The sequence below is a fragment of the Prunus dulcis genome, chromosome 1 (genome assembly GCF_902201215.1).
Source record: "Prunus dulcis chromosome 1, ALMONDv2, whole genome shotgun sequence".
Taxonomy (NCBI): Eukaryota; Viridiplantae; Streptophyta; class Magnoliopsida; order Rosales; family Rosaceae; genus Prunus; species Prunus dulcis.
The window spans coordinates 11,530,348-11,540,933 of record NC_047650.1 but is presented as its reverse complement, the minus strand read 5'-3'; the positions used below and the strand labels follow the sequence as shown (position 1 = coordinate 11,540,933).

At 38.1% G+C, this 10,586-nt stretch overlaps 1 protein-coding gene across 1 annotated transcript; it reads right to left on the bottom strand.

Annotated features, from left to right (window-relative positions):
• Nucleotides 1-3,550: 3,550 nt before the first annotated feature.
• LOC117613892 (sugar transporter ERD6-like 16) lies at nucleotides 3,551-6,803 on the bottom strand. Its single transcript, XM_034342506.1, has 18 exons — nucleotides 6,606-6,803; nucleotides 6,386-6,448; nucleotides 6,215-6,304; nucleotides 6,056-6,115; nucleotides 5,903-5,968; nucleotides 5,715-5,780; nucleotides 5,542-5,617; nucleotides 5,357-5,421; nucleotides 5,173-5,265; nucleotides 4,997-5,077; nucleotides 4,811-4,895; nucleotides 4,671-4,714; nucleotides 4,537-4,599; nucleotides 4,383-4,442; nucleotides 4,223-4,276; nucleotides 4,061-4,120; nucleotides 3,809-3,923; nucleotides 3,551-3,699 (listed from the first exon to the last, which is right to left on the bottom strand). The coding sequence occupies exons 1-18, from the start codon at nucleotides 6,801-6,803 to the stop codon at nucleotides 3,551-3,553; spliced, it is 1,488 nt and encodes a 495-aa protein (XP_034198397.1).
• Between the last annotated feature and the right edge of the window lie 3,783 nt (nucleotides 6,804-10,586).

The window sequence follows — 10,586 nt, the reverse complement described above, 5'->3', positions numbered from 1 at the left end:
TTTTTATTAATTAGTAATTGGAAAGCAAATAAATATAGTGTATTATATTACCATAAACTTTTCATATTAATATTATATATCATGGGCTGTCAACCTGAATATCCCTTCTCTCTTTTTTCGTGGGTTCCTCTCAATACTAGAGGAAATGAAAAGTAGAGACAAACCTTAGTGCTAGTCTGCATTCACGTTTGTCTGCTTCCTTGAGTGATAATTTCACGAACAAAGTGGACGAACCTGCACAAGCTCCTCCTGCACACCTTTACTTGCAAGGAAATTTTTTTTTTTTTTTTTTCGATAGATTCTTCTCAAAACCATGATGAAATAATATAATCTTATTATACTAATATACTAGCTATATAGCATATTATATAAAATATGCAAAAAGTGATGGATATCAAGCTTGCTACTGCCTTTCCACCTGCAGAGCAAGTTAAATAGTGTAGGATGATACTAAAGTAATTGAAAGATAAGGAAGCAGAGGACTTATTATTTTTTCAGTGGGTTCTCTATTCTTTCGGTGGGTTCTATCAATACCAAAGTGCAGAACACTATCTCTTCCCTCTTTTGTGGCTGCTATGCTTCCACCTGGTTTGAGTTGCTTCTCTTCACCTTTGCTTGCTTGTTTGCCCATAAACCCTTCATCACCTCTTGAGTGGTGTTGAGCTTGTAAACTTGGCCAAGAACAAGAGCATTAGTTGACTGGTCTTATATGCATTGATCCAACGTCGCCATCTCCATTCTCAAACTCTACCAGAAGTGATAGCCAAAATTTGTTGAACCTTCATTTACGTGGAAGGCCACCTGCCTCCCAGGATATTTACATGGCGTAGAGGGGTTTTATTATTTTATCACTATTTTTGTTAGGATTGGAGGGGCACAAGGTGGTGGAGATGAGCAGATCAACATAGTGGCTAGGATTGGTCTTTGTGATCTCACTTGCACTCACAGACCAAATTTTGTTTTGTTTTTTTTTTTTTTTTTTGCTTTTTTTCTTTCTTTCCCACTTGGATGTTGATAACCAAAATTGCTGCATCAATTGCTTGACAATTTTCTATTATCTCCCTCTCTCTCTAACACGGAGACATACAAGGAAAGCTGAAGAAATGGCAAGAGAGGGAGGAAGGTAGGGGAAAGAATCTGGGTTTCATCAGAGATTTTAGTTGGTATATTTGAAAGCGAATTCGTGCTGATAACGTGTTGTAAACTAAATAGATTATGGAGAGAATTGAGATGGAGAGAAGGCATAGAAGCCTAATATTTTATTGAATGTTTTCTCTGTCTATTACAAGTGAGGATGAAGTCTTATTTTATAGGCAACAAAATCTGGTAGTGTTATTGCCTCCCGTGGATATGTGGTTGGCTCTCAAGCGATGATGGCAAACAAGCTTCATCATTTCTCTTCAATTAATTAGGTAGTGGGCTCTACCATTTTGGGATCCATCCTTGACTTTACTACAGGAAAATGTTTTTTTTTTTTGGGACAAATTATAGTAAACTCCCAATTTATAGGGTCATTTACGAGTTCATATCCGATTTTGGGGACATTTATCAATACATATTTAACGTCACGGAAACTTTACAATTTACCCTATTTATTAGTCAAACTGTTAGTGAGCATGTTAAATGCTGACGTGTCAAAAATAGGACACTTTTTTTTTTTGACATGAACTTTCACGTGGACCAAAAATTAATAAAAAATTTATTTTATTGTTTAAATTATTTTAAAACATCTCTCTCTAAACCCAGAACCAAAACGGCAAATCGAGGTATCGCTCCTGATCGAGCTCGAACTCTAGAGCGGCATCAGGTTGAGGCGGCGGCGAGGAGGATGAACGCGTGAGATGTCGTCGGCGCGTGATAGGGGGTAGAAGGTGGCGAACATCGTAGCATGAGTTCATGAACGAAGCGCTGGCGTCGTCGAAGAACAGAGCGTGGCGGCCCACCACCTCTAGATCCATTTCTTCACCACCGTCGTATTTGGTCGGAATTTAAGACCGAGCACAGAGAGAGAGGAGATGGGATTAGGATTTAGGATCCAGGAGAAATCCTAATTGTGATTTTCTCAAGGGTTGGGATTCGACAAAGGACAAGGTGGACCTATTTTGACTCTCTCTTTCTATTTTGTTGTTGTTTGACCTGGGTAGATATAGGTGACAAATTTGGTCTAGTTGCTGCTTGCCCATTGTTGGGCTTGTTGGTCGGGGCGGGCGAGGCTGGGTTTGTGGGTTGCGGTGTGGCTGGGGTTTGTGGATTGCGGTGTGGCTGGGGTTTGTGGATTGCAGTGTGGCTGGGGTTGCGCAACCCCCCCTCTCCGTCGCAGCACCACCAGCGCACCTCCGACCCATCTCTCTCTCTCTCTCTCTCTCTCTCTCTCTCTCTCTCTCTCCACCCAGATGTATTCAGCAGAATTTTGTCAAAATTCAAAACCTAAAAAAGAACACGTAAATGGTACTATCGAGAGAGAGAAATTTGGGTGGTGGGGTAGAAGAAATTGGGTGGGGGGAAGAAATCTGGGGTTGAAGAAATCTTGAGGGGGGGAAGAAATCGGGAGAGAGAGAGAGAGAATTTGGTAGGGTTTTTAAATTTTTTTAAAATTTTAATTCAATATGTTTAATTTTTTTTAAATACATTTTTTATTAATTTTTGGTCCACGTGGAAGTCCATTTCATAAAAAAGAAAAGAAAAAGGGTCTCATTTTTGACATGTCAATATTTAACAGACTCATTAACAACTTGGCTAACGGATGGGGCAAATTGTAGGGTTTTTGTGACATTGAGTATGTACTGGTAAATGTCCCTAAAATCGGGTATAAACTCGTAAATGATCCTATAGGTTGAGGGGTTTACTGTAGTTTGTCTTCTCTTTTTTTCCAACAAATATCAAACCTTGTGCAAGGCTGTCTTGGTCAACAATATGTATAATAGCCGAATTTTCATCGTATACTTTATCGAATGACACACATGCATTTTATAGAAGTATGTTTTTTTATGATCTTTTTTATTGAGAGGGACGATAATAAACTCACACACATTACACGGATGTTAAGACTCGAACCCAAAGCCTTGTCTAGAGAAACAATTACTCCAAACTACTATACTAGTGGGTTTTGCATTTTATACAAATTAAGTACAAATGAGATACGGAGAATCCATTTCCGTTTTGCATTCTATATCGAGAAGAATGTCACCATTAATCAATGATTCATGTATGTGGGAGTATTACGATCCATTATACCATATCAAATTATCAATTGTATCGTGAGTCCTCTCCTTCAATATCAATTGCAAAGTTCTCTAAAAATGAGCGGTTGGGATCCATACTCATCAACGGTTAATGTGCACCAACTGATTGATATCATACTTTGCCTAAAACTTGGAGAGGTCAAAACCAGGGAATAACTCGTTATTTATAGTTTGCATACAACCTTGCTTTCCACAGTTTTCTATCCAAAAACGAATACAAGCATTTCTTTTTCTATATCGCACTCTATATTTTGAGAAATTCGTGTTGCATTTGTAACTTCTTGTATTTCTCTGACATAAAAAAACTCCTAAAGGTTGTTAGTTCGTATACTTTGTCTTCTGTCTGGATTGAGGCTTGCCTGAATTTCTTCTAGTGTTTTCCCTTTGGTTTCTGGGACTATCTTGGCCACAAATAGAATGGTCAACAAACAGACTGCAGAGTATAGGAAGTAAGTTCCTGTAAAATAATTCAAATAAATAAATTTGAATCAGACTTCAGCTGTGAAACAATACAAAACCAATTCTCAGTATCATGCAATGTGTTTGGTTCAAGAAGTTTTACTTACCTGGGGAACTCCATCTCATCAGAAAGTTGTAAGTATAGGAAACTATCCAAGCACCTGACCAGTTCACAAGCACCACCAAGCTCCCACCAACTCCCTTAATATCAATTGGGAAAATCTGCAAAGAGAAACCATATTACATACAGAAAATATATGTAATTTGATCCATAAAGTATTCTGCAGCTCTGCTGTCTATTTGGTTCAACAGGCCTCAAATATGAATTTTGAGGAAATGATAAGTTTTCCACAGTTTACCTCAGACATTATCACCCAAGGGCCTGCTCCCATCCCGATGGAGAAAAACGCAATGTAAATCTGATTTCACAGGGACAAATGTAACCCCTTGAAAAATGAGAAGATGTTGTGAAGAAGTTTGATGATAATTTTGAAAGTTTGAAGGTGTAATGGTTAACTTACCAGGACACCGGACACGGCTATAATCGGTACCCAATCGAGCAGCAAACCTTGTCCCTGATTTACAAAAGATGTTGAATTACAAACTTAAGTTAAGACCATGATCAAACAGGGAAAAGACAGAAGATTTTTGTTTTAGAATGTAGTTTTGGACTTTTGATACCTTGAGAGAGAAGGAAGTTCCTGCCAGCATACAGCCTACGAACATCCCAGCTGCTGAAACCTTCATGACATAAAAACAAACGCCTATAATGAAAGGCTTACCCTATAAAAATGTCATTTTAGAAAAAGGTCAGGGTTTCTAGATCAATGGCTACCATTACAAGAACTCTCCTTCCTGTCTTATCCATAAGCAATGCTCCTACTAGAGTTATTGGGACCTGTCAATGAATTTTACATGAGCTAAGTTTAGATGGACAAACTCAAACATGAACAGGAGAAAGTGATTTACCTGAAGACACGCATAAGCTATGGTTCCAATTTTGCTTGAAACTCCTGCAATTGGCATTACAGAAATAGAGTAAGTTTCACAGGAAAGACTTGCATCAAAAACCAAGTGAAATGTAATATAAGGAAAGCCCGGATTATTACCAGCTGATTCGAATGTTTCGCTTGCATAGAATTGTACTCCATTAATACCCGCAAATTGTTGAAATACCATTAGTCCAACCCCAATCTAAAACCATGGCCATGTTCGGGAGATTTCAGTAAGAAAAGAAGTTATTTGGTTAACATCATTCGAGAAAATATGAAAACATACAGATGAAAGTTGCTTACAATCACAGCACGGATGTTTCTGCTTTGAAACAAATCCAAGATTGAGGCTTTTGGAAGACTATTTAGAGTAGCAATAAATTCCTGTCAACAAATAGACGGGTAACTTTGTTAGAAATCTTCATTTTCAATGTTAAAAAGGTGATTGGATTAATATTTTTTGGGTTGGCAGGAAGTACTTGAATTTCGGTCATTTCATCGGATATATCAGCATTATTTCCACGGAGTGTCTGTAGTGCAACTTCAAATTCTTTGTCACGGCCAACCTTCGCCTGAAAACAATGGTTTTAGCCTTACACTTCTCCATTGTGGTGGCATGAAAAACAAAAGGTAAAAGAAAGCTAATCTGATTTGAATTCTCACCAGCCATCTAGGAGACTCAGGTACAAGGCATACACCCAAAAGCAAGATAAGGCAAGGTACAGTTGCTTCAGATTGAAACCAAACAATCAGTCCCTTCAAAATTTTCAGTTCCTTCCGAAGGAAACTCAGTCGAACCATGTTTTGTAATTAAGCATAGCAAGATACCCTATGGAATAAGAATTTACCTATTAGAGCTAGTGCTCTCCAGTTTATAATTGTTCCTACTATGAATGCAAATGATCCTCCAGTAACAATGAAAAGCTGCAGAACAAGCATAGAAAAAGGAGTACAGTACAGTTATGTCTTAATGATCATATATTTTTCAAGCAGGTATGCACTCAATTCTAAATTCTCCTACCTGATTTAATGTTGCAAGCCCTCCGCGGAGATTCTTAGGCGCTATTTCTGCTATAAATACAGGGACCTGTTCATCCACTTTTTCTAATTTTGGTTAAAACTTGGATATATCATCATCAAATAGATTAAACAGCCTTGCTCAGCTATAAAAAAGAAATGGCTTGAGATATATCATATATATATATATACCACATAAGAGAAAGCTGCAATTCCATATCCTGTGAGAAACCTTCCTGTGTCAAGTGACAGAGCTCCCTGCACAAGAGTCATAACAAAGACCGTCATTAATATGAACCTGTAAAATTACATTTAACAACTAAAAACTGTGCCAACAGCATATACCTGAGAGAAATAGATGGCTAGCCATGCTACAATGCAAATCACAGAGGACACTCTCATCGCCTGCTACCAATAAAATTTCAAGAAGCTTAGTACAATGGAGATTGCTAAGCTTCAGTTTTTTCCTTTATCTTTTACACCACAAGGTCACATTTACCATACCCCTTTTCGGCCGAGAAAATCTGCAATCTTACCACTTGTTATAGCACCCAGCACTGCACCAATTGATAGTATAGAGCCAAACGTTGAGTACTGCCAGAACACTGAAAATTACTAATAATTCCCTTTACTATAGGCATGTCTAAAACCAGCAAAGAGAACAACAATACAAACCTCAGCTAGAGAGAGATTAAGATCTTTCCTGATAGCAGATTGAGTTGGTGCTGAATATCCAACCTGCCAAAAGAATAACTTTAAGCTAAACAACCAACCCTTTTTTCGGTTTTAGCCCCCCTAATCAGAAGAAAGCACAGAAAAGCCTATTCTTTATATAATCTACTCTCAGTCCTTGTCTAAAAACACAATGTTCGTAGAGAATTTCAAGAGAACTTACACATACTCCGAATTGGAAAGAGCCACAAACAGCAACACCTGTGCTAAGCAAAACCATCCCAATGGATTCATTTTGAAATTCTTTCCCACTGCCATCATCTTCATGAGCAACAACTTTCCGCCGCCTAATGAAAGGCTGTTCCAACTCCTCTTGGTTACTACTAGTTTCTCCACGTTCAACATCTTTGCCCTGCTCCATTGCCAATATATGTTTCTCTCTCAGTACTCTAACAAAGTAATGTATGGTGTATAATAATCAATGCAATAAGTATACATCAACTGCCACGTCAAATGCGATCCAAAAATGTGATTTCTTAACATTTATCCTCCAAAATTTCAATGCAAACACGAAGTATGAAATCTTCCTGAGGTCTATTTTAATCAACAACACATATCATGAGAAGGTTATTTAGATTTCAGGGCCTACATAAGATGTTTTCTAGACTAAAACATGAATGGTTTCTAAAATCAAATTTAGATCCTTCATTTAACACACCATGACGCACATCTACTAATTATTAAAGTAATAATTTTTAACCCAAAAAAGAAGAAGAGTTTTTCATCAAACATACGTTCACTTTCTTGTTTACTTTTTTCAATAAACCCTTGTCTAGTTATTATTCAAACAAGCTAAAGTTTGTGGCATAAACTTAACAGGGACTAAGGGGCAACAGAAAGAGATCAAACAAATTGTAAGCAGAGGTTGAAGAACTTAAGCAAACCTCCTTTCCCATTCTCTTTTTATGGTCAGACTCCTTCCCCATCATGAGCCCACACAATCCTCACAACCCTCAATGTGGGTTATGAACTTATGATTGATTGATTGATTGATTGATAATGCTGGTTTTGAGTCCCTGTTCAAGTACAAGAGCTGAGTTCTGTTATTTGAGGTTTGGTATGACACAAAGTATCAATGTAAAGCGACCTCCTTTGGATCAATGAAATTAAATTGAAAAAAATGTCTTTACTTTGGTATTTATGTATGGACGTGAAGTAGAGATGTGTGTTTGTGTGTGTGTGTGTGTGTGTGTGAGAGAGAGAGAGAGAGAGAGAGAGAGAGAGAGAGAGAAGTGTATAATTAGTATCCGTGTGATATGACAAGTTGTTAGAGTTGAAGGGTGAAGAGGATGGAGAAACAGAGAGATTAGCGAAGGAGAATTCATTGTACTTCAGGAAAACATATTTGTTTTGGAACGAGTCTCTTACAACAAGTTTTGTTGTGAATCTTGTGGGGGTGCATCGTGCAAGGCTTCAAAGTACAGTGCTTATTAGGTATGATAGTGCATTTAAGGCCTTATATATGCTTCTCAAAGGAAGTGGCAAAAGTGTTTTCTGACAGTGAAAAGCATTTCTTACTGTTAATTTTAGTAATTATTATTCTTGGCAAACATGTCGTGTGTGTGTGTGTAAAATTTGCTTTTATTATGAAAGTTTATTATGAGACTAATTTGTCTTTAATTTTGATATGAAAGTGGGTGCAACTAATGATGTTTTTGTATAAAATTTTGGTGGAGGGTCATATTGAGAATCGAGAAGATACAATGACAACTTGGATATACGATCATGATTTCAGCCATTTGAAGTGCACAAAAAGGGAGTAAGAGTATCATGAAATACTCAATATTTATAGTTAAATTTAAGACAAACTACATTAAAGCCCCGAACCTATAGTGTCATTTACGAGTTCATACCCGATTTTGGGGACATTTATGAGTACATACTCAACGTCACGGAAATCCTACAAATTGCCCCCTCCGTTAGCGAGACCGTTAGGAAATCTGTTATCTACCAACGTGGCGTCTAGCTGGACGATTTTTTAAGGCCATTTTCGGCATCTCATGTCCCTGGGTTTCGCGCCCAAGACAACACGTGGCCTTCTGTAATTCAAAACAAAAACAAAAAACCCCCGAATCAAGTTCTAGATACTCGTCGTCCATAACCCCCCTCACCCAAATTGATTTCCCCCCCCAAATCGAAACCGATTCCACAAATTGAAACCTAATCCCCATTTCGCATCGATCGAAAGCACAAAAAGGCTGGGTTGCTGTAATTCGAGATGTCGTGGGGTATTTGTCCTCGTGGTTGTCGTGCTCCTTGTTACTGTAAGTTGAAGGCGGTTTTAATACTTCTTGCTTTTTGGTTTCGTCGTAATGGGTTAGATGCCTGCGGTTTTATTTTTTATGAACTTTTCATTTTCTTTGAAGTATGCTTGAGAATGATATTTGTGATCCATGGTCCATTTCTGTCATTGTGTTATTGGAAAAGCAAAAAAAAAAAGCACTTTTTTTTTTCAAACCAAACTGCTTTCGATTCTAGACAGTACTTAGTGGTCCAAAACCTTTGCATTTGTTTATGTCCTTGTTTAGTCACTAGTTATGTATTGAACAATTGTTTATTGATAGGTTTGACTGTTATGTGGCTTTGTAGGTGAAGATGATAAGTTTACTATTCGAATGAACCATGGGGGTTCTATATGTGACAACCTATATGTAAATGGGACTCCACAGTTCATTGATTTTTGCGATAAGGACCAAATGTCTATGTTTGAAATTGGTCTAATGGTTAAGGAGTTAGGGTATGATGGTATAGTGTTATATCACTATGAGCTTCCCAACTCTTCTTGTGTAGAAAAGCTTATGTCTGATGAAGATGTTATGAAAATGTGTAAATGTGTGTCAGGAATAAGGGAGACAGATATATTTTTGACACAGTTGGCTGATGACCCTTATACCTTTTTAAACAAACACAAAAAGATCGAGCTGCAAAGGGTGGAAGGGGTACAAAAATAAAGGTTAGTGGTGATTGAAGATATAGGATGTGCTCATTGTATTCCTCTTGTTCCTTATAAGAAAAGGAGCAATGTTGAGCAGCCAACTAAATATCCTGAGCCACATAAGGTGAAGATAGTGGAGCAAGAACTAGTGGAGGATGTTGGGGATTTTTCAAAACCTGAGGCACGAAAGAATGCAAAGAGTAAAACAGTGGCTAAGGCACCAAAGAAGGGAAAGGCTGCAAGGTCTTCAAAGGATAAGGAAGTGGCTGAACCTGAGGCACCAAAGAGGGTAAGGGCTACAAGGTCTTCAAAGGGTAAAGAAGTGGTTGAACCTGAGGCACCAAAGAGGGCAAGAGCTACAAGGTCTTCAAAGAATAAAGGTGTGGCAATGGCAAGTGCAACAAAAGGGAAAGATAGTGATGCATCCTTATCATATGCATCTAGTTTTGTTGACAGTGAGTATGGGGGGGATAACATTGAAGAGATAGCTGAGGGAATCAATTTTTTGCAACAGTGGATTACAGACCATGCCCCAGTTGAAGATACTTTTTAGCCTCTTGAAGATGAAGAGATAAATGAGGGTGAAGGAGGTGTTGTTAATGAAGGTAGTGCTGTTAATGAAGGTGGTGTTGTTAATGAGGGTGAAGGTCCAAGTGGGGACCAACCGTTACATGTTAGTCCAAGTGAGGACCACCCTTCATATGCTAGTCCAAGTGGAGACCACCCTTCACTGACTGGTCAAAATGAAGACCAACCTTCACAGACTGGTCAAAATAGAGAGCAGCCTTCTCGGACTACGAATTTTCACCATACAGATCTTCAAGACACCAGATTAGAAGAGGGGGATCAAGCAGTGAAGAATGAGTTAAGAAGTGTTCATTCATATGAAGATGATGAAACAGTTGCAAGGGGGAAAAAAATTCAAACACTATAACCATGAAACAGACAAACAAAACCCTGTATTTGATACTGGAATGATATTCAGTGACTGCAAGGTTTTTAGAGAAGTTGTTCGTGAATATTGCTTATTGAGTGGGGAACATGTCATTTTCACCAGGAATGAAAAGTATAAGCTTAAGGCAGTTTTAAAGCAGTGAGTTGTCCATGGCAGATTTATGTGGCTTGGAAAAACCTTACAAATTGAAGCTTGGTGGTGAAATACTATAATCTCAATCATAATTGTGTCAGAGCATTTGAAAACACACAAGC

What these genes read in the sequence shown, in the direction of transcription:
- LOC117613892 (XM_034342506.1), bottom strand. Translation starts at nt 6,803, where the DNA reads ATGGAGCAGGGCAAAGATGTTGAACGTGGAGAAACTAGTAGTAACCAA. An exon ending in ATGAAATGACCGAAATTCAA is followed by an intron (nt 5,078 to 5,172) that starts GTACTTCCTGCC and finishes ATTTGTTGACAG; the next exon opens with GAATTTATTGCTACTCTAAA. An exon ending in TAGCTTATGCGTGTCTTCAG is followed by an intron (nt 4,600 to 4,670) that starts GTAAATCACTTT and finishes ATTCATTGACAG; the next exon opens with GTCCCAATAACTCTAGTAGG.